This window comes from Furipterus horrens, unplaced genomic scaffold, assembly GCF_987537825.1.
Source record: "Furipterus horrens unplaced genomic scaffold, mFurHor1.1.pri manual_scaffold_7, whole genome shotgun sequence".
In the NCBI taxonomy this organism is placed as follows: Eukaryota; Metazoa; Chordata; class Mammalia; order Chiroptera; family Furipteridae; genus Furipterus; species Furipterus horrens.
In genome coordinates, this window is record NW_028327177.1 from 570,711 (window position 1) to 597,311 (window position 26,601).

The following is a 26,601-nucleotide window of genomic DNA, read 5'->3' on the forward strand; positions in this document are numbered from 1 at the left end:
CGAGCTGAGCCATCAGGCACGTAAGACTGGGGCCGGGATAGAGAGGCGCGCAGCGGGCGGGAGCCTCGGGGTAGGGTGGGAGCTCTCCGTCCGCAGGCGTCCCGGAACTAGGGGCTGCGTCGCGGCCCATCCTCCCTCGGGAGGGCACCACCTCTGCGCGCCGGAGACTGCGGAACTGGTCGGGCGGTGCCCGGGGTGTGGGCAGGAAAGATTGCTGGGCAGGATCGGCTGACCGCGGGGCGCCGGGCGGGGAGTTGAAGCACAGGCGGCCGGTGGAGGAGACCGTGGAGAACGGGGGTGAAGGGGGGGTCGGCCCCAGGTCGCTGCCCCCTGTCTCCTCGCCAGCCCTTCGCCTGAGGGCCGAGGTACAGAGCCCACATTGTGCCCCCACACCACCCCACCCCCGCCGGGACAGAGCCCCATTCACCTCCCGCACGCCAGCACTCGGGGCTGGGGAGCTGCGGAGTGTGCGCGAGTGGGTGGGCGTGCGTGCGCTCCGGCAGCGCCGGCGTGCGGGCTGTGCGCGCTCAGAGTGGGCTGCGGAGAGGCGCCGGGCGCCCAGCCGTGCCGCAGCGAGCTCCTGCGGCCCACGGCACTGCGGCTTCAGCTATTTATAGGCGTCCACTGCGGAGACCACGGTGGGGCTGTGCGGGGCTGGCGGTGCGGCGGGGCCACGGGAGTCCTAGAGGCTGAGACGCCTTGGAGGCACAACGCCATTGTCCAGGGGATGGGGTCAGGGTCCTGCATGGGAGGGGTGGCTGTCACTGTTCCTGGTGGCCTAGCTTTCCTGGTGATTAGAGGATTAGAGGAGACAGGGTCCAGGGCTGGGGTGGTGGGGGTGGAGGCCAGTATCTGAGTGATGGGGTGGGGGTGGGGGTCAGCGTCCAAGTGAAGGTAACTACCCCTCCCCTCCCAGGGTAGAGGGTGAAGGGTAAGGTCAATGTCCTGTGATGGGTGAGCCCATGGGTGACCGTACAGAGGGCTCAGTGTTTGGGTGACTAAGAGAAGGGAGGGGCAACAATGGGGGGGGTGTCAATGTCCTAGTGATAGACTGGGGGGAGTGAGGTCAGTGCTGCGGGTCACTGTGTGGTGTCTGAGAGATGATCTGGAGGGGCGGAGGCCAGCTTGAACGGTCGGAGAGGGTCTTTCATGTCTGGGCGGAAAGGGTGGGTGGTCAGTATGTGCATGAGGTGGGCCTTAGGAGGGGGTGGGGGTCAGTGTTCAGCTGATAGGGTGGGTGGGTGGGGCCAATGTCTAGGTTGAGAAGGTCAGTGTGCAGCCCCCCAGAGCTGTGACCCCCTCCTGCTCCCCGTCCAGGAAGCCATGTCGGGTGAGGACCATGAGGTGCGGGCGGTGTCCGAGGATGGCTCCAATGGAAGCAGCAGCTCACCCAGCCCTGGGGACACGCTGCCCTGGAACCTGGGGAAGACGCAGCGGAGCCGGCGGAGTGCAGGAGGCTCTGGGGGCAATGGCGGTGTCTTGGACCCTGCTGAGCGGGCAGTCATCCGAATTGCAGGTAATGCGGAAGGGCCTCGTCTCTCAGTTTCCCAGCTCTGGCGGGCGGCGCCGCCGCGCGCTCGGGGCAGGTGTGGGGCCGGCAGGAGAGGTGAGAGATCCGCTGGTCAGAGAGGGCCTCTCGCGTCCCGGGAGGCGCGGGCGGCACAGCGCCGCCTGCTGGCCGCACGCAGTCCGCGGCCGGGGCCCGCGGCTGAGCGAGCTGCGGGGGCACCACCCCCGGCCTCTGCAGGCCCGGCGCCCAAACGCCGCGATGATGCTTTCTTGGGCTCCCGGGGCAGAGCTGCCTTCCAGGCCCCGGGTCTTGGCTGCCGGCACCGGGGCGGCGGAAGCACACAGGAGCAGGGCTGGTTGGCGAGAGCCCCCATCCCCTCCTGGAGCCAGAGCCCGCCTGGCTCCCCCGTGGTTGCCATTCTGGGGAGGAGGGAGGGGAAAGCCAGCGAGAGGCCACCAACAGAGCAGGGCTGACCGCTAGACAGCGGTTCCTCCCTTTGCGAAGTGGGTGACCTAGGGCTGGAAGCCACCCCAGGATGTACTGGGCGAGGGAGGAGCCCGTTGAGGGTCTCTGTGCCAGGCTGAGCAGGACTGGGTGGAGGGGAGGCGTCTGGAGGGCAGGGCTGGCCCTTGAGGAGGCGGGGAGGGTGGCCTGGGGCCTGTGGGGAGAGGCGTGCGGGCGGCTGCTGAGCGAGGATGTGCTGTGGGCGGTGAGGGGCCTTGTGGGTGGAGACAGAGGAGCAGGACAGCAGGACAGGGTGCAGGCTTGGCGCCCCCCCTCCAGGGCTGGTGTGCACGGAGCCATCGGGGGACAATCTTTGTCACGTGTCACATGGATTTTAAAAGAGGTCCCTTTCCCTCCATGAAAGCCTTTGTGCTCTGCCTGCTGACTTTCTCAGTACTGACCCTCCGAACAGGGCTGTCCTCGCAGGTACGCAGCGCGGAAGGTTGGAGAGGAATGAGCCAGGGGCGCTCTAGACAGAACATTTGTCAGTGCTGCGAGAAGCGTCTTTGCCAATTTGACGGGTGGAAAAGAAAGGCTTTTATTTGCGCCAAGCATTTTATTTCTTCTGAAGAGTCCCTATTTCAATCCTTTTATAGTACATAATTAAAAAAATATTTTATTTTTAGAGAGGGGGGAAGGGAAAGAGAAAGAAAGGGAGAGAAACATCAATGCGTGGTTGCCTCTCTCACACCCCCTACTGGGGACCTGGCCCGCAACCCAGGCATGTGCCCTGACTGGGAATTGAACTGGCGACCCTTGGATTCGCAGGTGGCGCTCAGTTCACTGAGCCACACCAGCCAGGGCTCTTTCTGTTTTAAGAGTCCTTTTTATGTTGATAATACCAACTCTAGCTCCAATATTGCAAGGAAGGGTTCCGGAGAGGAGGGAGGAGGGAGGGGCGCGCCGGGGGGCGGCCAGGTGAGGTCGCTGGATCCGGCCGGGTCACCGGAGAGGTCGGGGCTGGCGAAGGAGGGGACTGCTGCGGAGCTGGGCGCCGGATGAGAATTCAGGCTGTTGGCGGGCCCGCGACCCAGCCGGGAGCGGGAAATGGTGTGCGCTCGCTGGCACTCGCAGTGGGGCCGAGACGCGGAGCCCGCTCCAGCCGAGCCCAGCATGTAGGCACCCGGACGTGCGGCCGAAACTTCCCGGGCCTGGCCGGTCCCTGGCCCCGCCCCGCCCCTCCCGTGGGGCATCCTGGGTGCGGGGCGGGGCGGGGGCGGCCCCTTTAAGTGGCGCTCACGGGCGCAGGGACAGAGTGGCCACCCGGGGCTGGAGGCTGCCTCTGCGCCGCAGCGCCCCGCCGCGTCCCGCGCCCGCCGGCATGGCCGCCCCGTTGCCGCCCGGCCCGCCGCCCGACGAGCAGGACTTCATCCAGGCCTACGAGGAGGTGCGGGAGAGGTACAAAGGTACGGCGCCGCCGGCCCTGGCGGGAGCTCCAGCCCCACAACCTGGCCTCTGACACCGTGTCCGCAGTGTCTGTCCCCATCGCGGCCCGGACAGAGCCCAGCGCCCCAGCAGCCGCGCCCGTCCCGCGGCCCCGGCTCCTAGGGAAGAGGCCGCAGCTCTCGGCGCAGCCCCCGCAGTCATGCCCTTAATAGGACATCGCGCGGCGCGGGTGGGTGGGGTGGGCCGCGCGCAGCAGGGGCTCCTCCCGGCCCGTGTCCAGTGCCCCGAGTCTGTGCCCAGCAGACACGTGGGTCAAGGCTGAGCCGTTCAGGCCCCTCAGCTGGGTGCCTCTCACATGGGGCGGGGGCGGCTGCCACCGCTTGGCAGCTTTGCTGTGGGTCGCATAGTTGTGGCCTCTGCTCACCTCCCAAAGTGGCCAGCGCTTAGGCTGCTGCCCTTCCTTGGCAGGGACCCCCACCGCGTTCCTCCTCTGTCCCCTGGGTGGCAGCTGTGGGCTGAGGAAGCCTGGGCAGCCCCGGCTTCGTCTTTGGAGGGAGCCACTCTGTGGCTTTTGGCAGACCCTCTTGCCTGCTCCACGCCCCTGGGGCCTCTCTGCACCAGTGCAGACCCTCACTGCTCTGAGGGCGTACACAGCCCTGGCTCCCCATCCATGGGGGGTGATGGTGCCTGGGAGTGAGCTGCTGGAGAGGGTCGACCTGGGGCCCTGGGCAGAGCAGGTTCCAGCTCCCCATGGCTGGTTTTACTGGCTCTGCCCCCAAGGGCAGCTCAGGGAGAGCGGGCCTGCTGAGGCCTGGCCTGGGGCCTTGAGGAACCCTCTCCATCCACTGACCTCGCCTAGGCAGGGGGGCAGTTCCGATGGGGCGTCCCTCGCAAGCAGCTTTCACTGGGTCCCGAGCCGGGTGGGTGTTCCATGAGCTTCTCTTTAACAGCACTGTAAACTGTTTGCCTCTGTGACTAGTTCATTGGGGCCAGGTGGAGCCACTCCTGTGACCGTGGGCTGAGTCTGAGCACTGACCCACAGGGAGGAGGGTGAGTCTGGACAGGCGCAGGGCCAGCAGCTACCCCGCTGGGCCACTGCCCTCCTGACAAACCTCAGGACAGGGCTGTGTATCAACCAGCCGCTCTGTAGAGTGGGGACCCCTAACAGCATGCACAGTGCTCTGCTCCAGATCCTTGGTCTGGATGGGACGCAGGGCTGTGGGTGGTTCCAGAGCCCGTCCTGGGCTGGGCACCCGACTCTCCCTCCACAGCCCTGCGTCCCTGGTTGCCAGGGTTGGTGTTGGACACAGTGGGGCGCCTGGGCCCACATGCACTTCCTGGGCTTGCTGAGTAACTTGTCTGTGCATTCTGCTTGGGGACACCGGGGCACCTGCCCGCGGTGAACTCACCAGAGGCACGGGGCAGCCCCCATGTGGCCTGGTCTGAGGGTGGGTAGGAATTGCCAAGCAGGAGAGCAGATGCGGGGCTCCCTGTGCAGCCAGGAGTAGGGCAAACTTTTGGGGTGTACCAGGTATCTCTGAGTCTTCTCAGCTTCTGGCTTGAGCCAAGGGAATAGGTGAGGGGCTGAGCTGGAGCTTGTGGGCGATGCCGGGCCGTGGCCATGCCCCAGGAGTGGCCCTGAGGAGGCTGGAGTGGCCAGGCTGTGGGCCGCAGGGTCGATGATGGTGAGCCCCTGGGACCTCCTAGAAGCCTGAGACCTGGCCCATCCTGTCCCTGGAGAGGCAGGGCTGCCCCAGGGAAGGGGCAAGGGCAGGTATGGCCCCTGACCTCAGACATCTAGTGTCTGCTCGGGACTGAGGGTGTGGGAGAACCTCTGTCCTGGGTTGGCTCTGCCCTCAGGGTCCCCTGCCCAGCCCTGTACATCCACCCTTGGTCCTTCACTGGGCCAGTGAAGAGCCCTGTCTTCTGCCTGTGACCCCCCCACCCCCACGCGCCCCCGCCCTAGCAGCCAGCCCCAGCCCCACCCCCACCCTTCCCCTCCCCTGCTCTTAGTCACCAGATTCAACTGCTGGTCTCCCCTCCAGAGTCCAGTCTCTTTGTCTCTCACCTCTGACCTCCCCCCACCCAGACCCCACGATATTTTAGGCCCTACCCTGGATGCGTCATCATCCCCAGCTCTCCCCCTGAAAATCCCCAGCTGTCCCCGGGTGGTCATTGATCCTTCCAGAACATTCTTGGTTTCCTGCTGGCCAGAGCCCCTCCCCATCCTCCTTGCCTTTTCTGCAGGGCAGATTCCTGTGGGGCTGTGGCCACTGGAGTGTGTGGCTGGCCAGCCCAGCTGCAAGGGGTGTCCTGACTCCTGGTTCCCCAGGGGAGCCTGGAGAGGCGGGGTCAGGGGTGCGAGGGCCGGGCAGGGTCGAGGTGAGCAGGCTAATGTGGGAGGGGGTCTGGTGAAGAAGGAGCCTCCCAGACCTTCAAGTGGTGTGTGCGCTCAGGGCCAGAGGTCTGCCGAGGGGTTGCGTGTGAGGGTTCAGGGCAGGCAGTGGGGCGTGGGACCAGCCAGGAGGACCTGGGCAGCGGGGGAGAAACTTCAAGGTTGTCCCCTCAAGGCTGGGAACAGTGTGACAACAGTCAGTGAGGATCAGATTGGAGGGTAGGACCAAGGAAGGTGAGGCTGGAGAGAGGCCAGGAGGGGTGTCCATGTGTCCACAGGGTGTGCATGGCTTTCTTTAAGACTCAGCCAGAGGGGCTCCCCACCTCCCTGGCAGGCCCAGGCCGTTGTGCCGGGTACCCTCCTCATGTGTGCCACCCTCTCCTGTCCTGGACTCTGAGCTCTGTTATCTGTGTCCCTGGCACTGGCCCCAGGCCCTCAGCCAGCGTTTGCAGGGTGCTTGCATGGGTGAGTGGGCGATGGCATGGACTGTCATCTGAGGTGGCCTGAGCTCAGCTGGCAGGAGCAGAGGCTGGCAGGTAACGGACTCTGTGGGGAGGACTTTTGGTCTCTGCTCACTGTCAAAAGTAGAATGTGCTCAAAAAACAAAGAACAAGCACTATGGAAGGATATAAAGAAAAACGGTTTAAGTTACCACTCTGGCCCCCAGTCTCACTGGCTGGGGTGACCATAGTGTGTGTGTGTGTGTGTGAGAGAGAGAGAGAGAGAGAGAGACAGAGACAGAATTCAGTGGTTTTTAACATATTAATAGATTTGTAAAACCATTACCACAATTCCAGAATCTTTACATCACCTGGCCCTCAGCAAACGCTGATCTACTTCAGTCCATTTGGATGTGCTGGGATGGGACATTTCAGACACAGGTGTGCCTTGCTTTACGGTGCTTTGCAGAGAGTGCGTTTTTTACAAATTGAAGGTTGTAGCAACCCAGGGTCCAGCAATGCTGTTAGTGCCATTTTCCCAGCAGGTCAGGTGACGATTAGCGTTTTTCAGCAATAAAGAAATTATGGTATGCCCTTTGTTTTTTTAGATGTAGTGCTATCGTACACGTAATAGACAACCCTGATGGACATTTGGGCTGTTCCCACCCTCCGGCTATTCTGAGCAGTGCGCCCGGAGCGTTGTACGGAGCTGCCGTGTGGACACGTGTCTTCATCTCTCCTGGGTAGACACCAAGGAGTGGAATTGCTGGGTCCTGCGGCCGTTCTATCTTTAACTCTTGGAGAACTGCCAGGGGGTTTTCCAAGCGCTGCCGCCCTGCGTTCCCAGAGCCGTGACCCGCACTTGCAGCCATTATCTGCCCTTCCGATGGTGGACACCCGGTCTAGTGGGTGTGAAGTGCGCTCTCGTGCCGGTGCCTTTCGTGCTCCCTGACCCCCATCTGCCGAGCGCGTTCTTACGTGCGTACTGACCCCTGTGCGTTTCTGCTGAGGAACCTTCACCCAGGTCCTTGGTGACCTTTTGGTTTGCGGGATGACACCCAGCCCACGGAGCCACACCAGTCCGAGCCCTGTGTCCATTTTAAAATTGGTTTTTGTCTTTTCATGTTGTAAGTGTTCTTTACGTGTTCTTGACACAAGTCCCTTCTCAGGTAGGTGATTCGCAGAATCTGCCTCTGATTCTGTGGGTTGTCTTTCACTTCCTCAATGGTGTTCCTGGAAGCACAGAAGTTTTCATTATGAGGGGCCCAATGTGCCTCTTCCTTTCTTGGTAGCTTGTGCTTCTGGTGCTATTGCCTGTTCCCAAGCCATGCAGGTTATGCCCACATTTTCCTTCTTTCAAGGTTTTCACAGTTTTAACTTCTACATTTAGGTCTTTGATCCATTTTGAATTAATTGTTGTGTATGGCATGAGGTAGGGGTCCAACTTCCGTTTTCTGCCTGGCGAAGCCTGAGGGGAGCTGGGAGCAGGGGCCAGGAGCTGGGTGCCCTGAGAAGGGACTCAGGGAGGCCGGGGAGGGATGGTGCAGGTGGGGGGCCAGTTGCCTAGACCCACCATGGCCTGGTGCCAAGGCCAGTGCCCAGAAGCAGGCCCACAGTGGACAGGGAGGTGCAGGGCTGGGTGGGTGATGGTGGACTGGGTGGAGGGAGTGTCAGGAAGTGTTCTCAGGTGAGGGGAGGAAGCTGCCCACTCGGAGGACTTGGGACACTAGCCTGCAGCGGCCGTTCCCCTTCACCCTGCCTCTCCTGGGGGAGCTTGGGTCGTGGTTTAGCTGCAGAGGGTCGTCCCGGCTGGTTGGTCAGCTCTTGGCAGCTTTACTGCTGCCCTGAGGCAAAGGGGATCTGGGGCCGGGAAGAGGATAGGGGCACCTGCTGCCCACGCTGGTCCCGGGGTGGGGACAGATCCAGGGCCAATGCTACAGGAAAGGAAGGTCCTAGCAGGACATCTGGTGTGGCTGGTCTGGAGTCTGGGAGGCCTGGGGGGGGGATCTTGTGGCCAGGCGGGCTGGGCAGCCCCGGTGCCCAGGACAGTGGGGTAGGCGCATGGCTGGGTGCTGGGAGCTCAGGACCACAGCGTGCAGGTGGGGGGACGACTGGTAGAAAGACAGAAAGTGGTGTCCCCAGCAGGTGTCTCTGAACATGTGGCTTTTATGATCTTTATTCTGTTCTTTTTGTTTTTCAAATGAGTGTGTATGTTGTACTTCTGAAATGAACCTTTTTTCTCTTAATGATAAGTGGCTACAGGGCAGCTCATAAAACAGACACAAAATACAGTGAGCTTCACTGTGACTATTACACAGGAACTCACCTCGTTTGCAGAGTACAGTTAGCCCCCCAAAACACCCCCTGTACTAGGTTCCTTGGGTTGTTTGGTGGCCCAAAACAGCAGAAGTGTGTTCTCTCAGTCTGGAGGCCAGAAGTGCAAAATCCAGGTGCCAGCAGGGCCGTGCCCCTCAGAGGCTCCGGGGCAGGTCCCTTTCCCGCCTCTCCAGCTTGGTGGCTGCCAGCACTCCTTGGAGTGTGGCTGCATCTCTGCAATCTCTGTGTCTGTGGTCACATGGCTTCTCCCCTGTGTCTACTTGTCTGTTTCTTGTAAGGATATGTGCTACTGGATTTAGCATCTCCCCTGAGTAATCCAGAATCTCAAGATTCTTAGCTTAGCCCTGGCTGGTGTGGCTTAGTGGATTGAGCACTGGCCTGTGAACCAAAGGGTCACTGGTTCGATTCCCAGTCAGGGCACATGCCTGGGTTGTGGGCCAGGTCCTCAGTTGGGGATGCGTGAGAAGCAATCACACACTGATGTTTCTCTCCCTTTCTTTCTCCCTCCCTCACCTCTCTCTAAAAATAAATAAATAAATAATTCAAAAAAAAAAAGATGCTTAATTATAACTGCAAAGACCCTTTTTCCAAATAAGGGCACATTCAGTGGTTTAGAGGTAGACATATGTTGGGGGGCCACCATTCAGTCCACTTCAGTCTGCCCTCTGGTCCCCTAAAATCTGTGTCATATGCAAAATACATTCACCCTATCCCAACACAACCCCAAAGTCTCAACTGGATCTCACCAGCTCAAAAGCCCCAAGTCTAACCTACATTGTCTGAATCAGGTATAAGTGAGGCGTAGGTATGGTCTACCTGGGGTAAAGTTTCTCTCTGTCTGTGGACCCATGAAACTAGACAGTTGTGTCTTCTGTGGCTTCACACTCCACCCTGCACCCGCCACCCCACCCTCTGGGCCGGAGGCTCTGCCCCTGGAGGCCCTTTTCCTTTCTTTGAAAGAGTAGCACTTGTGTGAAGCTGAGTAGCTCCATCACCCCGTTTCCTGCCCATGGGATCTCAGAATTCCAATAGGCTGCCTTCATTGTATCCTGTCTGTCCTCTTCAGTCCAAGCTGGCAGTGTTTCTGCTGATACAACATCCTCATAAACCTTGTGGGTCTCCCATGTATGTCACAGGATCCATGCCATTAGAGAGGAGGATCATCACGGGTCTTTCCTGGATGACCCCTGTCTATCCCTAGGTGTTGTGAAGATGCACCTGTTCCGCTGAAGGTTGCCCAGTCACGCCCTCGGCTCTCTGTGTAGAGCGTGCTTTCTTAACAGTGAGTCTCTGCAGCAGTATCTTCTGCCACCTGAACAGGCTGTCACTCCGAGATCACTGCGCTAGTTCCTCTTTGGCTCAACAGCCCCTTCCACAGTGCGTGTCTTTGCTCCTGCACTTCTCCTTGGCAGCCAGGAGACACCCGTCAGGCCCTGCACACTTTTCTGCAAATCTCCAGGTTCATCACTTACAAGCTCTGCTTTACAGCCAGTTCAGCCTCGATTTCTGCTCTGTTTCATAAGGGTCCCCTTCCCTCCACTGCTCCTCATTTCCTTCTAAGCCCTCACCTAAAGCAACAACTTAAACCTGAATTCTACCAGCTGTCTGTTGAGGCAATCAGGGCTCTTTATGATTCTCAGAGTCCTCCAGCCTCTGTTCAGCATCCAATCTCAAAGCCCGTTCCACACCTTTTAGTATTGGTCATAGTGGCACCACCCTCAGAGACAAAGTCTTTGGTGGTGTCCTGTGTCTGCCCCAGCAAACCAGCACACACAGATGGCCAGAAACAACAGGAGCTTGTTCTCACAGTCTGCAGGTCAGACAACCAAAGTCAGGGTGTTGACAGGGTTGTGCTTTCTCTGAAGGCTCTGGAATCTTCTGGCCTCTCCCAGCTTCTGGAAGCCATCAGCGTCCCTTGGGTTGCAGCCACATCACTCCAGTCTCTGTCCCCATATTCACATGGCTTCTCTAAGTCCCTCTGCTTCTGTCTCTTATGAAGACACTTGTTATTAGATGTAGGGCCCACCCAATAATCTGGGATGATCTCATCTTGAGATCTTTAATTATATTTGCAAAGATCCTATTTCCAAATAAGGTCCCTGGCACAGGTACCTTGCCTTGGGGGGGGGGGGCACCGTTCAGTGCCACCACCCCCCTGCGCCAAGTCACCCTGCGGCGCTTGGTTGATGTTTTGTAAAACTCCTGCATCTTTTTGTTTTGTGTTTGTTGTTTTTTAAAAATGTGCACAGTGTTTTGTCGTACAATTTAATTTATTTGTAATTTTGTATTTAAATATGATGAAATATTTTATTTCCAAAAAGATTTTATTTATTTTTAGAGAGAAGGGAAGGGAGCGAAAAAGAGGGGGAGAGAAACATCGATGTGTGAGAGAAATATTGCTCGGTTGCCTCTCACACTCTCCCAACCAGAGACCCGGCCCGCAACCCAGGCCTGTGCCCTGACCGGGAATCGAACCGGCGACCTTTCAGTTAGTGGGACGATGCCCAACCCACTGAGCCACGCCAGTCAGGGCAAGATGAAATATTTTGGACACATATAACTTCTTTTTACTTCCTGTTACAACATGAACAACTTTCTGCGACATTAACTTACAAGGTAACATTCCTTTGCATGGTGACCCTGTCATATTTAAACCAGTCTCCTGTTGTAAAACATTAAGGTTATTTCATTGTGTTTTATTTCCTGGTATTAGGCATTGTTGCAGTGAGCAGCTTTGTAGCTGGCTTGGGGTGCGCGGGGGTGCGCGGCTGTAACTGTTGCTATAAATAGAATTTCTGGGTCAAATGGTACACACAATGTAAGCTTTATCTCCACCAGGATACTGTTCACCCCTCAGATTGGCAAAAGGCCCCACCCCTGGGTTTCTGGGTGGTGCTGGTGAAGCTGTGGGAGAAGCCAGGGAGGTTGTCTATCGGACCTGAAAGTGCCCACGCAGGGGACAGGGGCCCCTGCAGGAAGGGGTGCCTCCTGTGTGCGGTGTCTGTGAGACGCCATACTGTGTGTTGAAAGGGGAGGAACCAAGAACCACATGCATGTGCACATGATGTTCCATAGGGACATGCTGGAGGGTAAGCAGGGAATCGAATAACAGTGAGCCCCAGCGTGTGGGTGGGGCGGGGCCCCGGGAGAGGGCGCACCCAGCGCTCGGCGTTGGAGTCAGGAGAATGTTCTCTGTCCTCACAAAGCATTAACAGACGTCTCTAAGGTGTTTGCTGGGTGTCGCAGCCGCTTCTCCCTGCGGTGCCTGAGGGGGCTCAGTCATGCCTGCCTGCTCCCCGCCTTAGAGCCTCAGTGAACAACAGCCCTGCCACTCCTACCCCACACCGTGAGCGTGCAGGCGAGGCGATGCCCGACAGGGTGCAGAACCGTCACGCAGGCCTGGCTGGCGGGTGGATCAGAATCGCAGCTTCGGGAAATGCATCGGTTACGCTGGGGGCTCTGGCTCTGGGGGGCCGGACCTTCGGGCTGTGGGTTTCCCCGCGGGCTGGTGTCTTCCTCTGGGCAGGCTGGCTCTGTGCTCTCACGTTCCGACTGGCTTTTAGTCATCATATCCCACAGCCCTTTCTGTCTTGCGTTGCTAATGAAAGGTTTTCCCCATTACGTTGTTGCTGGTCCATAGGAAATCCCCCAGGTCTTTCAGAAGTGGGCTCCTTTGTTGGTGGTGCAAGGAGGTCGGTGTGGTTTGTTCAGGCGCCAAGGGGAGCGCAGTCCTGGTGCCATGATGGCAGCCACCCTACTGCTGCCACTCTCCATCCTGTTGTCCTGGTCGGCATACCCGGAGCCACCACGCAGAGGTGCCGAGGCCTGGCCACCTGCGGCAGTGTGGGCTCAGAGGGTCCCTAACCGCCAGGCTGAGGGCCCTGCCGCCCTGGGCTGAAGAGCTCTGCCTGACCTTGCTGTGTCCCAGCCTGTGTGGCCCGGGGCGGCCCCCGGAGGGGTCCCAAGAGGTTTCAGAGGGACGTCTGCTCTTGGGCTAGCAGTGCTTCCCGTCTTTTCTGGTTTACTGGCCACTTCTTCCCATCAAGTGCCGATACATTTTTGTCAGATGAGTCGTCAGCCTTTTTGCGGTCCCCGTAGAGCTGCATCAGTAGCCTTCGCGGGAAGCACGTCACCCCTGAACGGCAAGAATTTATTCCTTCCTTTCCCCGTGACGCCTGCGGGTCTGGGCTTGGGGTGTGGGGGTGAGACAGCTGCCCCTGCGGCCCTGATCTGGGGGGTGCTGTCCCAGCTGTGAGGGACCACAGAGGGGTGGACCGCCACAGGCCTCCCCGCTGGCCGGAGGTGGGGCCCTCCATTGCTGGGAGCAAGGCTGCAGTGCAGGGCGGCAGGCCTGTGGCGGGACGGGACCTGGTTGTGTGTGGAAGCCCTGGGCGGCTCTATGCCTGAGGCCTGGCGGTGCAGGGGTGGTGGGTGACGTCAGCCACAGGGACAGACCCCCAGGGGCCAGTGCTGTCCTGGAGGTGACAAATGCCGTGGCCAGGCCCGGGGTGGTGGTGGAGATGGGGGAAGAAGACAGGCCTGAGAGAGATGTGGAAACAGAATGATGGGACCTCCCCTAATGGGTGGGACCTGGGGGTGGGACCCAGGACTTCCCATGGCCTCAGGCGCTTTTCTAGCACTGGGCTGCCCGGAGGGAGCTGGATGGTACCCTCTGTGCCTGCCTTCCCCAGGACCCCGAGGAGCCCGGCCGGCACCTCCCGGTGGTGTGGTGGACGGGCTGGCTTGGTGGCCACAGGCTTTCAGGAGCCACCCAGGGTGGCTGGCCTGTGATCATCCAGCCCCGGTGGCCTCCCAATGGAGGAAGGGTCTCCTCTGGCCCAGCCTGGGAGATTCCTCAGAGGGTGAGGCTGATACTGAGCTCTAGCCGTGCGTGAGGCCTGGCGGTCATGGGGCCACATGTCAGAGGAGGAAGGGGTCTGCTGGCAGGGACAACAGCTTTCACATGCCACCCCTCACAGGATCCCTTGAATCAGCCCTAGTGAATCGCAGCGGGGCAAGCTGCCACAGGGCTGGGGGACAGGTTTGAGGCTGGGGGCACCACGCTGAGGGCAGGCAAGTCCTTGGGAGCAGCAGGACCAGCTGAATGGCAGGTGGGGCTGTGTGGAGGCAGGGCAACACCTAGCTATTCGGGGTGTCCTGGGACTTGTGGGGAGAGGGTCCCTGGTCCCAGACAGAGAGGCGGGATGGAGGGGGGTCTGGCAGTGGTGTTGGGCTTGGCTCCGGTTCTGGGGACCCCGAGCGTGTGAACTACCTCCTGGAATTTGCATAAAGGTTCCAGAGGGTTTGAGGTGTGAGTCCGAGAAGTGAGTCCAGGGCCCAGGTCACCTGTTAGGGCCCTTGCTGGGCCCTGGGGAGTTGTGCTGGGTCAGACCACCTGCCTTGTAGAGGACCCTGCGAGAGGTCTGGGCATGAGGCCACTGAAGGCCGAGCACTGTAGGGAGGGCCAGGGCCTTCTTCTCGCCCAGCAGAGCGGCCTTTTCTTCCCACATCTCATGCCGCCAGGCCCTTGTCCCCAGCAGTGGGGTACCTACCGGCCTGGTGATGGCAGTGGCCACTCACAGGTGGGCAGCCTGATGGGAGGGGCCTCTAAGGGTCTGGGACATTCCTTCTCTGCATGGCTGTCCTTGTGGTTTGGAAGAGTTAGGAAAAAGCTAATTGTGCCCACCCTCTTGTGTGACCCCTACCTTCCTTCCTTCTCCTTCCGTCAGCTTGAAATTGCCATCTTACAAAATTCAACTGTATACACTTTTAAAATAGAACAAGCGCAGGTTTTTGGGGGATGAGTTTTCCAAAGTTTTTAGATGTGATTATTTAAGTATAAGTTTCATGAGGAAGTACTACTTGGTGACAGGCTGAATTTAGGTTTATCCAGAAGTAGGTAATAAAAAGGTAATGGGAATTTAGGTGTAAGGAATCACAAAACCCTGGTTTCATTTCTCACTTTACTGCCCCCCCCCCCCGCCCCCTCCCAGCCCCCCCCCCCCCCCCCCCCCGTTTGGTAACTGTTCTTCCTTGAGGCCTCCTGTGCCCTGGCCTGGCTGAGTCCGGGGAGAGGCAGGGCCAGGCGGGCAACACAGCCACCAGACCTGGGGCCGGTGCACGGCTGCACCAGCCTCTGCCCACCGACCTGCCCCTGTGGGTGCTGCGGCTTCGCCCTGTGTCATCATCATGTCCCCCGCCCCAGCCCCGACCTGACCCCTAGCAGCCGGCCTGCCTGCAGAAGGGGTGGCACGGAGGAGGTGGCCTGGCTGGGCAGGCTGTGGGCCTGAGGGGCCCAGAGGGGCCTTGGGGTGAGGACACAGGAAGGCCTGGAGACTGAGGTGGGCAGCCCTCATCCAGGGAGGATCTGTCCCCCACAGCCCCTCAGAGGGTCGGAGTGGAAGGGGAGTGGCAGGAGAGGACGGGGTGACTGCCCAGGGGGTGGACAAGGCTTCCTGTGGTCCGGTGAGTGAGGCAGGGCAGACCCCCACCCCAGCAGGCAGGCAGTGACGAATATCCCACTCCGTGGCTTAGAAGGCTGATCCTGTCACGATAGGGGTGGGAGGGGACACAGCAAGGGGATGTGCGGGAGCCTGGACCAGTGGTGGCATCACAGATGGTGACTGGTGGGGAGATGGGAAGGCAGAGCTGCCAGGACTGGTGGGGTGGGCGGTGGGAGGTCGATGGCCCCAGGAGGTTGGCCTGAGCCCCTGGGAGGTGACCGTGCTGCAGCCACTGAGGATCCCAAGACAGGCCTGGAAGGGAATTGCGGAGTGGGAGAGGCAGAGGCGGGGCCGGGCTGGAGCCGGATGGGCTGTCATCTCAGAGTGGAGGGCATCTGGAGTCATAGGTCGGGGTGAGATGGCCCACAGGAGCATGTGAGTGGAGGAGAACGGGGCAGAGCCGCTGGGGCCTGGGAGGTCGCGACAAGAATCCTGGAGAAGACAGGGCTAGCCTGGGTCCTGGGGGCACACCGCGGCAGGCCTCCAGCCCCTGCGCTGGAGGGTGGGGTACGCCTTCCTTCCTCCCCGGGAAGCCCAGACTGATGGGCATCTTCTGCGGGGAGTGAGTGGTGGCGGCTTCGTGCAGGATCCCGAGTGCATGAGCGCCCTGAGGTCCCCTGAGGGACTGTAGGGTGGGCTAGGTGGACGTCTGACTGCGCCTGGATGCCGCCCGTTGGCCTGGCCATCCGGCTGGAGTTGCTGGGGTCCGGCGCCTGGGAGGTGGGGGCTGCATGGCCGGGCGGTGCAGGGCCAGGAGCATGCGCGTGGGGGGGGGCAGGCAGCCTTGGACGGCCCTGCGGGGCATCGATCGCACGAAGCCCCGCCCCGCGCCTCCGAGCTCCGCCCCCAGGCTGCGGCTCTGGCCGGCGGGAGAGGTGCGGGGCTGGGCTCTGCGGGCGGCGACGCCCTCCGTGCCGCCGAAGGCATGGACCCCTCGCGAGCCATCCAGCACGAGATCAGCTCCCTGAAAGGTACAGGCCGGGGCGGGGCCGAGCTGGGGTGCGGGGACCAAGCTGTGACCTCTGGCTGGGTGCAGCCCCCCGCAGGGCAGCGGTCGGGGTCCGCCTCCCCGGCACAGCTTTGGGGATGGGGAGCTGGAGCCGCGAAGACCTCAGGCCCTGCGGGGCCCCGGCAGGTGTGGGGGGGTGGGGGGGCGGGGGAGTCCAGCCGCTGCAGCCTCCCTGCAGCTAGGGGCGGGGGCGGGGGCGGGGGCGGGGCGGGGCCTGGGTGGGAGCTGGCTGGCGCAGCGGTCGGCCCCTGCTCCCCTCCGGGACTCTGCGGAGCCCGCGCCCCGCCTGCTGCCCTGCCTCCGGGGGGACGAGGGGACCGGCAGCGCTGTGGGATCCCTGTGGGGTGGCGCCAGGCGGGCTGGCCCCGGGCGAGTCCACACTGCGGCTCTTTGTTCTGGGGTGGGGTGGCTGGGGGTTGCCCGAGGGCCCGAACTGGTTGCCCTGGAAACCTGGAGGGGCCTGCCCGCGCTCGCTGGCCCTAGCCGTGCTGAATCAGCAGCGGTGGCTCCGCAGGGTGGAGGCGGGGCAGAGAGGGGCGGTCTCCCCTCCGTGCGGTGTGGGGGGCGTGCCCCTACCCGGCCCCCGCGTTAGGGCCCGGGGAGAGCGCTGGGCGGGAGTGGCCGGCCTTGAACTGCTTGCTCCGGGCTCCTCCAGGCTCCTCCCCGCCTCCCCCAGGGCGCCGGGCTGATGGGAGGGAGGGGGATTCCCCGCCGTGCCCCGCCCCCTTTCTTCGGAGCCCCAAGTTACTGCCCTCTGCTGCTGAAGATGGCGCAGGGGTACCGAACGGGGTGGGTTGGCCACAGACCCCTGCAGGCCTATGAAAGAGACCTGAAGTCCAAGTGTTTGGGGAGCCTTGGATGTGGCTTGGAATCATTTTGGGAGGGGAGCGTGGGTTGGTTTGGCAGGGTGCTTAGGAACTGGGGAGAGTAGGTCGGGAATGTATGGGGTGGCCATGGAGGGAAAGCAGAAGGTCAGTGGGGTGGCTGGGGGAGCTCAGGAGGTCTCTGTGGGAGGACGGCGGGACAGGCTGGCACGGTGGGCTTTCTTTGGATACAGGGCTGGGCCACTGGCCTGAGAGCCGGCCAGGCCCTCGGCGGTGTGGGCTCAGGAAGCCACAGCCCTAGCGGCAGGGAGTCCCCACGCTGTGCTGCGCCGCGCCCACGCTCCGTGTCTTCCCGAGCAGTGCCCCAGCCGCGGGGAGCGGCTCTTCGTGGGGCCGGCGCCCTTTCGGCTTGGCTGGCTGGCTGCACGGTCGGCGGGCAGAGCGCGGGGGGAGCTGGCGGGCAGGGCTGTGGGAACGCTTGGCTTGCCTACCGAGTTTCCAACGCCACCTCCGCCGGCTCCGCGAGTGTGTGTTGGCGCTGTGTTTGCAGCGAGCTCACGGCGTCATAGCAACTGCTGGGTAAACGGCCCCACGTGCTGCCTCGGCGGCTGGCCGCAGGCGCCTTCCACCTGGGGATGCCCCACCCCGCCCAATTTATAATCAGTTCCCGGGTTGCTGGGCTTGCGCAGAATGAGTGTGTCCACTTGTGGGGTGGGGGAGAGGCAGATCCGGGTGTGGGTCAGTGTGGGTGTGATCAGCGCCGCGTGGGGGAGTCGGGTATTGGGTGGTTTGGGGGGCACAGGGTATCTATGGTTGAGCTTCAGTGTGGGGCCCTGGGGTGACTGATGGGTGTGGCCTGCCAGGCCCCAGGGCTCAGGAGAGCCTGCTGCCCCTTCCCCCAGCCTGCTGTTGGTCCCACATGCACTTGGGCCCCTGGCCCTTTCTGCTAGCTTGGTCTCCTCTGACCAGCATCTGTCGAGCTGGCTCACAGGCCGGCACTCTGGGTGGGGTGTCTGTGTGGTGGCAGGGGCTTGGTGACTTTGATTTCCTGTGGCAGCTGAGCGTTCCTGGCCTCTGACAGCTGGCCTGGGTGTAGGGTGGATGGAGGCCCCACTCAAGGCCCCCCGCCCTGCTCTGTGGGGGCTCCATGTCCTGGGCCACCTTTGATCGGGCCTGGGAAGGTTTAAATAGGGTGGCCATTGTCTCAGATCTGGCTTTGGAGGTGGAGATTGTTTGGTGGGCAGCAGCCAGTGGCCCCCGCAGCCCTCCTGTCCATGCTGTAGCAGCGGCCCCTGCAGCTCCCCCCAGGCCTCTGTCCCCTCCCCCAGCCTCCCCCAGGCCTTGAGTATCCCCAGTCCTGGTCCTCCCCCCTTAGACCTCAAGCTCCCCCCAGCCCAGGTGGCCCAGAACCCTTCTTTAGTTCCTTGTGAGCCCATGAAGCCCTGAGACCACAGCCCTGTGTTGGGTCTCCAGCCTGAGGTCCCCTTCTGCCCTCTGCTCCTCACTTCCCTCTTCCCAATCTGCCACCTTTGAAATTCTTGGTCCATGTCTGCTCCTGTCCCCCTCCCCCAGCCTGAGGAACCTTGAAGGAAGTGTGCTTAGAAACTGATGTAATTTCTGACGTTAGAGCTGAGTGGCCTGGGAGGGGAGGGAAGGGGGACAGCCGCAGGGCTTGCTGCCACTGTGAGGTGCCCCCGACTCTTCTAGGGACCTGGTGGCTGTGGGTGGGAGGGGCCACCCGTGCTGCTGAGTCAGAGGGGGCCGGCCTGGGCCGCCTGGAGGGAGGGCAGGCGGGAGGCTCGCGCAGGCGGTGGGCAGGCCCAAGTGCCGGCAGGCAGGCAGGCAGGAATCTGCAGCAGGAATCGCGGGAGCCAGGCAGCCAGGCACCAGAGCTTTGAGTCCGGAGCGCAGGCCCTGGAGCTCAGCACCCGGCGCGCCTGCCCGTCACAGGCCCCTGTGGTTCCTTGTGCTGAGGCGCCTTGTCGGCCTCCGCCCTGTGCCCTGCCCGCGCCCTCTCCTCACCGGTGGGGCAGCCATGGTGGCAGGCATGCTCATGCCCCTGGACCAGCTGCGGGCCATTTACGAGGTGCTCTTCCGGGAGGGTGTGATGGTGGCCAAGAAGGACCGGAGGCCCCGCAGCCTTCATCCCCATGTGCCCGGCGTCACCAACCTGCAGGTCATGAGGGCCATGGCCTCCCTGCGGGCGCGAGGCCTAGTACGGGAGACCTTTGCCTGGCGCCACTTTTACTGGTACCTCACCAACGAGGGCGTGGCCCACCTGCGCCAGTACCTGCACCTGCCGCCGGAGATCGTGCCCGCCTCTCTGCAGCGGGTGCGCCGTCCTGTTGCCATGGTGATGCCCGCGCGCCGCACCCCTCACGTGCAGACTGTGCCGGGTCCCGTGGGCTGCCCGCCCAAGCGGGGACAGCTGCCAGCCGAGGACCCTGCCCGTGAGGAGCGACGGGTCTACCGCCGGAAGGAGCCTGAAGAGGGGGCCGCTGAGCCCCCTGTGGTGCCTGCTACCACCCTGGGGACCCTGGCGAGGCCTGGCCCGGAGCCTGCCCCAGCCACAGGTCAGCTGCATCCTGGCCCCAGATGGGCAAGGGGAGGGGGTGCTGGGGCCTAGGCCTGGTGGGCTGGGGTGTGTGTGGGGCTACATGTAGCACATGCGAGGGACTTTGCTCAGGCGGGTGGCGCTCTCTCTGCCTGAGGGTGCTGGGTGCTCCGGTATCAGACCACGTGGCTCCTCCTCCTGGTTTGAGGACCTGGGGTGGGTAGGCCAGGCAGGAGCACACAGGCCCCAGCCAGCCCATCCCCAGGCGCACCCTGGGGCTAGGGGTGGGGCTTGTGTCCCTGGACTGGCAGGACCAGCTGTTAGCAGGGCCCTGCCCCTCTCCCCAGTGCTGCCCTCACCCAGTGGCCTGTCTCTGTACCAGGGGCAGCATGCAGAGCGGGTGCTGGGGTGGAGGGGGCGCCGCCTGGCCTTTCCGAACCTTGCCTCTGTCTGGTGGGGCTGACCGCTGCCCCGTGGTTTTGTGGCTCAGATGTGGTATTTTGTAACGAGGTGCTTGACTGACCTGGGGTTGGTGCTGGCCTAGGGGGAACCCCCGGTGGGGGAGGTGAGCAGGCCCCAGGCAGGAGCGGGCCCACGGCTGGGACTTGGTGGGTGCTGGGCCCAGCCCAGGTCTAGACAGATCTGTTTTGCTGGGAGCTGGGTCTCAGAGGACGGGGCGTGTCCTGTCGGCCCAGGGGTTGCCAGTGACCCTTTGCCTTTTCCTTCTCTGTACCATCTTTCTGTCCCAAAGCCCGGTGCGGGCAGGACCCAGGTGGCTAGATGACAGTGTGCCCTGCACTCCCAGAGCTCACCGACCTTGGTGTTGACTTGGGGTGGCCCCAGTCCCTCAGCATAATCGAACCCCACTTCCCTCTTGGTCTCTGAGGGGCTGGGAAGGGGGCCTGGAGTGCAGCTGGCTGGGTGGCAGGAGTTTTCCTGGTGAAGGGGCTGGTGGGACCCAGGTGCTGGCTCAAGGTGCTGAGCGGGAGCCCTGGTCCTGGCCTGGTCTAGGTCGGACCCAGTAGGTCCATGCCATGGGGGCCCCTCTGGGTGGAGCGGTGGGGTTGTGGGGTACAGGGGCCCTTCGACTCTCCCACGGCCGGTCCAGTTCCAGTGAGTGTTTCCACAAGGAGAGGAAGGTGCTCGGTCTGGCGCTTGCCATCTGGTCAGCACTGAGGAGCATCTGGTTGCCCAGGGCCCTCTGCCCTGCCTCCCCGACCCCAACGGCCTGCGTGGTTTCCAGACCAGCCCCTGCCCCTCCTCCTCTCAGGGTGTGGTGATCTTGACCCTTCCCTCCTTTTCTCTCCTTCCGCCTTCATCCTGGCTCCGTTGGACCTTGGACCGCCGGGCTGCCCTGTGGGCATTTGGCAGCAGGGCCAGGAGGGGGACTGGGTGTGGTTGTGGTGGGCAGAAGGGCGGGCACCGCCAGTCCTGGTGGAGGTGACTCAGTCTTCCCTTCCCTGCTGCAGCCACAGCCGCTGCCGGTGGCAGCTCAGAGTTTCCAACAGGAAATGAGCTCCAGCTCCAGGCTGAGTCAGGGCCGGCGGTGTGGGCTCCCCTCCCCCCGCATCCCTGGGGCCCAGCCCGGAACGGAGGACCACTCTTGATCCCCAGACGCCCGGGGTGCCTGGGTGCTGGGTGTGGTACGGTGCTTCCATGTCATCTGCTGGGGTTATGGGGGCTCCACACTGGGGCAAGGGCAGTTCTGGGACCTCCATGTCTCAGAGCTTCAAGGATGGTTAAGTGGCAAGTCCAACTCATCCCTTCCCCAAAGCATCGCCCCTCTGCAAGTGGTAGCAGGGCAAGGTCAGGAACCGGTGGGACCAACTGCACAGGTCCCAGAACGATCTCAGTCAGATGTGCTGCCTCTGCCCCTCCAGCCCAGGCCGGGGAGGCATGGTCACTGCAGGGCAGTCACACGTGCCCCTGGCCCCTCCCTGTGCCCTGGTGCCCTGCTTCTCCATTTGGGAAGGTGTCTACCAACTCTTGTCAGCCCGATCCAGACTGAGCCCCTGGCCTGCGAGCCCCCACTACCTGGGGATGAATGGGATGAGGATGCAGCTTTAGGAGCAATCAGGGAGGGCTCCTCTGAGGAGGTGCCCTGAGTTGAGCCCTGACCCATGAGGAGGAACCTGCTTGTCCAAGAGCAGCCCAGCAGCGGGAGGGACAGAGGGGTGCCTGGTGGCCTGCAGGCAGGTGGGATATGGGCCGGCCCATGGCTCTGCAGGGAGTTGGGTTTGCTCTGTGTGGTGGAATGGGTTTCTTATATGAATTTCATTTACATTTCAAAGTAACACTGTGCTTGGCTCAAAAATCTCTCTGAACCCAGGTGTCTATAGAGAAAAAGGCTCCATCTGCGCAGTGGGCACGTGTGCATGTCATTCGCGCCCCCATCCGCCGTGCACCTTGACTTTCCCAGGACCCTCGTCCTCAGGAGACAGGGAGTCAGCACCCCAAGCGGCCTTGCTCTTTTGTGTGGCTGAGCAGGGCCCGGTGTGGTCGCAGGATGTTAGGGTCCAGTCGGCATTTTGTGATCTCAGGTCCTTGTGCGTGTTGTGGGGTGCAGGCGGTTGTGGCCAGGGTAGGTTTGCCTGTGGCCTGGTCCTGTGGTGACTGGTGGGACAGCACTTGGAGGACCACAGAGGCAGGGACACAGGGCTGGTGTGGGGGAAGGGCCAGCTTTGGGAGCTGAGGGATGCATGCAGGGCAGGGGCTGTAGGCCGGCCAGCACAACAGCGCAACAGGAAGACTGGTGGGCCCTGGGGGCTATGCCCGGGGGCTCAGAGGGCTCAGGACCGGCAGGCTGGCCCATTGACCCACCCAGGCTGCTCTGATCCACTGGGCAGTGGCCTTCAGCTCTGCTCCCCTCTGACTAAGGGGTGGCTGTGAGGAGGAGCTGGGTGGGGAGGGTGGGGAGGGTGGGGAGCCCTCCCTCTGCCTCCCACCCCTTCCCTCTTTCCTGCCTCTCTTCCTTTTCTCCCCGTGGCCTCAGAACAGCCTGGCCTGAGCCCCGGCCATGGACAGGTACAGCATGGAGGAGCTGATTCAGCTGGGCCAAGGTAGGGCAGGGCCTGGCCGGGCTGCTGGCGAGCAGGGCGGGTGGGGGTGAAGGGGTTATCCAGGTCTCCGACCGGGCCTGGGGGGCTGGAGCTCAGGGGTACAGGGTTGGCACTGCTCAGAGCTGCCCCAGCGTGTGTCTGCTGTGGCAGTGGCATCGGGCCTGTCCCAGGTCGCTGTGGGTGGTGGAGGGCTGCTCACTGATGCCGGTCCCCTGACCCCCACAGGCTCCTGAAGTTCCCCTAGCCCAGCCCTAGTCAGCAGAGCTGGCCAGGCAGCCAGTTCCCTCCACAAGTGAGTTTCTGAAGCACTGGGTGGGTCTCCCCGCGTGGACCAGGTGGTCACAGGCCAAGCATTGCTGCAGGCTGACGGGGCCCCTGTTGCAGCCTGTGTGACGGCAGCCAGCTCCTCACCCTCTCTGGGCCTGGGTTCTCATCTGCATGATGCTGTAATAACATACGACTTGCTTCAGCGGGTTCTGTGAGGGTTTAATAGGATCCTGCTCGCCACAGAAGTGCCACAAAATCCCATATAACCCTATTTCTAGTCCTCAGCCCCCTCTGTGCTGGGGCCTTGGAGGAGAGGGGCAAGACCGTATCCCCATGTCCTGTGTCGCTGGCCACACTGAGGTCCTGGTCAGTCCAGGATGTGACCAGGATGCGATGAGAACCTCCGGCCTCAGGCCTTCCGCAGTCACAGCAGCTGCTGGGGTTCCTGGGGTGGGGCCAGGGGAGACACCAGGAGTGGCCTGGGATGGGGAAGCGCAGCCCCTTCGTGGGAGAGCTCGGTCACGTTCCCATGGCCCTGCCCCCTGTGGGGCTGCCCAAGTCTCTGGCCAGTGTGACCTTGGGGAGGGTGTCTGTCCCTCCAGGGCAGGTGTTGTGTTGAGTGATGTGTGTGGGGGCCCCTTTGCCCGTGTGGCCTTTACCAAGTGGCCCGCACTGCTGCTCCGGTGGGGGTGCTGCTCCCCCTCCATGGGCCACTGCCAGACCAGGAAGCTTCTTATTATTGGAGCTGCTGTGGGAGCTTGGGGGTGATGCCGGTGGGCGCTACCCAGTGGGACAGGACCGGGTGAAGGCCCGGGGCCCCGGTGCCCTCGCTCTGAACGTCACATTCTAAGTCTGGACAGATGACGGGCCTTGCTGTCCTCGGATATTTATATCTCTGGGCCCCCTGCCCACCCGCCCCTCCCCCACGGACACAAGCGCTCTGCTGACAGCGCACGCGGCGCCCTCCTCCCTCCCGACACTTCCACTGCCCGCTCTCTGCCGCCTCTGCGGGGCCCGAGACCCTCCCACACCCCGCGCCCACTCCTGTCTGCCCCAGGAGTTCCTGCTGCCATCCCCAATGAAGGTCGTGCCGGGTAGGTGAGGGCCCAGCTGGGCAGGGGCCGGGTTAGGGCTCTGTCCTCTCCCTGTGCATAGCCTGCCGTCCCTCCGACCCTGCCCGCTGTCCCACATGGGAGGCCTTGGATCTCTGTGCGGCATTGTCTTTGAGCGTGGCTGGGTCGGCTGCAAGCCTGGGGCCCTCGAAGCTGGGCCCTGGCCAGCGACCCCTTGGTGTCTGGCAGCTGTCACCAGAGGGCACCCTGGGAGGCAGAATGGGGTGCTTAGGCACTGGGGTCACCCTCCCGTTGGGGGTGGGGAGACCTGTGCTGGCGGGAGGGGGCGAGGGGGGCTGTGGCCTGGCCACGCGTCGCCCACGCGTCGCCACAGGCTCCTCCTCCCGGCGGGTGTGGCCGCGGGGAAGCAGGGGTTAAGGCTCCCGCTAACCTTGAGCTCGGTAGCTGAGCGCAGGGACAGCTGAGCTGGGCTGGGCCGGGCGCAGCCTCGGGTGGAGACCGCGAGGGACTGCCTGCGGGGGAGGAGGTGGTGGGAGCATGTTTGGTGCAGGGACGGGAATAGAACTAGTCTCCGCTGGGCCCTCGGTGCTGTAGGGCGGTCCTGCAGGCAGGACGTCCCTGTCCCGGGCCCCCCTGGCCCGCCCTCATGCAGGGAAGGGAGGGGGCTGCCAGCCGCTAGCAGAGTTCGGAAGGCGGCGCCGCCTGCTCCGCCCATAGCCTTGGGGTCCCAGAGCCATGGAGCCCTCGGGGAGCCTGTTTCCCTCCCTGGTGGTCGTGGGCCATGTCGTCACCCTGGCCGCTGTGTGGCGCTGGCGCAGGGGACGCCGGCAGGCGCAGGATGAGCAAGGTAAGCCGCTGGCGGCTACCGCTTTGGGCCCCTGGCACCCGCCACCACCACTCCTGCCCACGGGCGGGAGGCGGGGCAGGGGCGAGGGGCCGCCTCCCTCTCACCCCTGCATTTCCTTGTTCCCTCCCCTTCCCGTCCCTGAGCTCAGCAGCAGCACGTGGTGGTGGCCCCTGCCTCCCACCCTGCACGGCAGACCCTGCCTGCTCCTCTGGGCGGGGCCCCGGCTCTGTAGCTCCGTTCGGGGCTCTGGATGGGGGTAAGGGCAGTGCAGGCGCGGCCCCTCCCCACTGCCAGGGAGGGGAACCCAGGTGACTGTCCACACGGAAACCGCAAGCACAGGTGCCTGAGACAGGTCTGGGGAGGCTCCTGCCCGGGACTGAGGGCCCGCCCACCGGGAGAGGTGCGGCTGCAGCTGAGGCAGGTGCCTGAGCACCTCTGCCAGGGCCCAGGACGGGCTCGGGGCGGGCAGCCAGGCTGCACCCTGCCCTCCCCCTGCTCAAAGTCACCGCCTGGGGCCACGGCCTGAGGCAGCCATGCCCAGCACAGCAGAGCCGACACAGGACAGGGTGGGGCTTGCGCCCGCTCCAGGGAATGGAGCCCACGGGCACCGGATCTGGCTTCCGGCCAGAGGGACTGCCCTAATGGGGACGTGGAGGTTGTGTTGAGGTCCGCGCCCAGCACACCTTGGGGTGTGGAGGCTCACTCGTCCTTGGTGGGGGTGGCCAGGCTGCCCCCTGGCAGGTCTGACCCGTCTCAGCCTTGGCGCCGGACCTGCGGGACCTGAGGTCTGAGTGGACTGGATGGGGCTCCTAGGCGTGGCTTTTGTGGCCGGGGAGCACATGGTGACTCAACCGCAGTCCGTAAAATGGGTGGCCAGGGCTTCTCCCCCGTGGATTTGGCCCTCAGCCCACTTTGTCTCCTGTCCCCGCGTGGGGCAGGGGCTCCCATTGGGCTGCTGTCCGGGCTGCTCCCTGTCTCCACTGCCCTGCGGGGCCCCTGGGGCTTGGGTGCCTTTGTCCTGTTCTGAGCCGGCTCCTCCCTGCCCCTCCCCCACCGCCCCTGCGCATTCTGCTGGGAGCCTCCTCTCGGGGAGCTTCCCAGCGCCTGGGCGTCCCCCGGGGCTCCCCTCCTCCGGAGCCTGGGCAGACCCTGAGTTCCCAGGCCTCTCTGTCATGTGGGCAGCCTCCCCTGCCCCGGTCCCCCAGGGCCAGCAGGGCCCTCTCCCTCCAATGGGGGTGCGGCTTCCGGTGCTGCACGGGGCGGGGCGCCCCACCAGGGGCAGGTTCTTCGGGTCTGGGCTGCGTGCCGGCTGCCGCTGGCAGCGGGGGAGGCTGTGGAGCGCAGAGCCGCGATTGGCAGCGCGGACTGGGGAGCAGAGGCACCGCGTCCGCGGGGACTCCAGGCTGCCTGGGCTCATGGCTGGTGCCGGCGCGTGGGGGGCGGGGGGCGCCTTCGCTGCGCAGGAGGTCCTGCTGGAACAGCCGTGCTGGCTGGATGGGGGCTGTGAGCGCGCCCGCAGGGGCTACCTCTACCGGCAGCTGTGCTGCGTAGGTGGGTGCGGCCCCGACGGGGGAGAGGTGGCGGCAAAGGCGGGGGAACTGCTGCCCAGGCCGGGAAGGCGGTGGTGCCCGTCCCAGGTGCAGCCCCGCCCCGACGCCCTGTTCCGGAAACACCTGGGAGGAAGGCGGTGACAAGGCTAGGCCCCCTCAGTTCCTCCTGGGCGGGGCCCGCTGGCGGGGCTTTGGCCTTGGATTCTGGGCGCCCGCAGTGGGCAGCCTGACCGGGGCGCGGGGGCGCTGGGCTCTTCTCGGGCTTCGCTCCCCGACACGTCTGCACCACCTGTGGGACCTCCGGCCCTTGTTCTCGCATCTGTCTTTGTTGTGGTGCCCCTCA

The 26,601-nt window shown here is 63.1% G+C and overlaps 1 protein-coding gene across 13 annotated transcripts in view; it reads left to right on the forward strand.

The window, feature by feature from the left end:
* Positions 1 to 1,320: 1,320 nt before the first annotated feature.
* Positions 1,321 to 26,601, forward strand: part of PLEC (plectin) — a 50,949-nt gene continuing 25,668 nt past the window's right edge. For 3 of the 13 annotated variants that reach the window (XM_090283120.1, XM_090283121.1, XM_090283134.1), the window contains exon 1: positions 1,321 to 1,516. In XM_090283120.1, the coding sequence (XP_090139246.1) occupies positions 1,324 to 1,516 (193 nt within the window). In that variant the 5' untranslated portion in view covers positions 1,321 to 1,323. Of the gene's footprint in view, positions 1,517 to 3,328; positions 3,421 to 18,842; positions 19,482 to 23,756; positions 23,883 to 24,423; positions 24,709 to 26,108; positions 26,260 to 26,601 lie in introns of those variants that run through there. The other 10 variants (XM_090283129.1, XM_090283130.1, XM_090283131.1 and 7 more) reach the window with 7 other exon arrangements.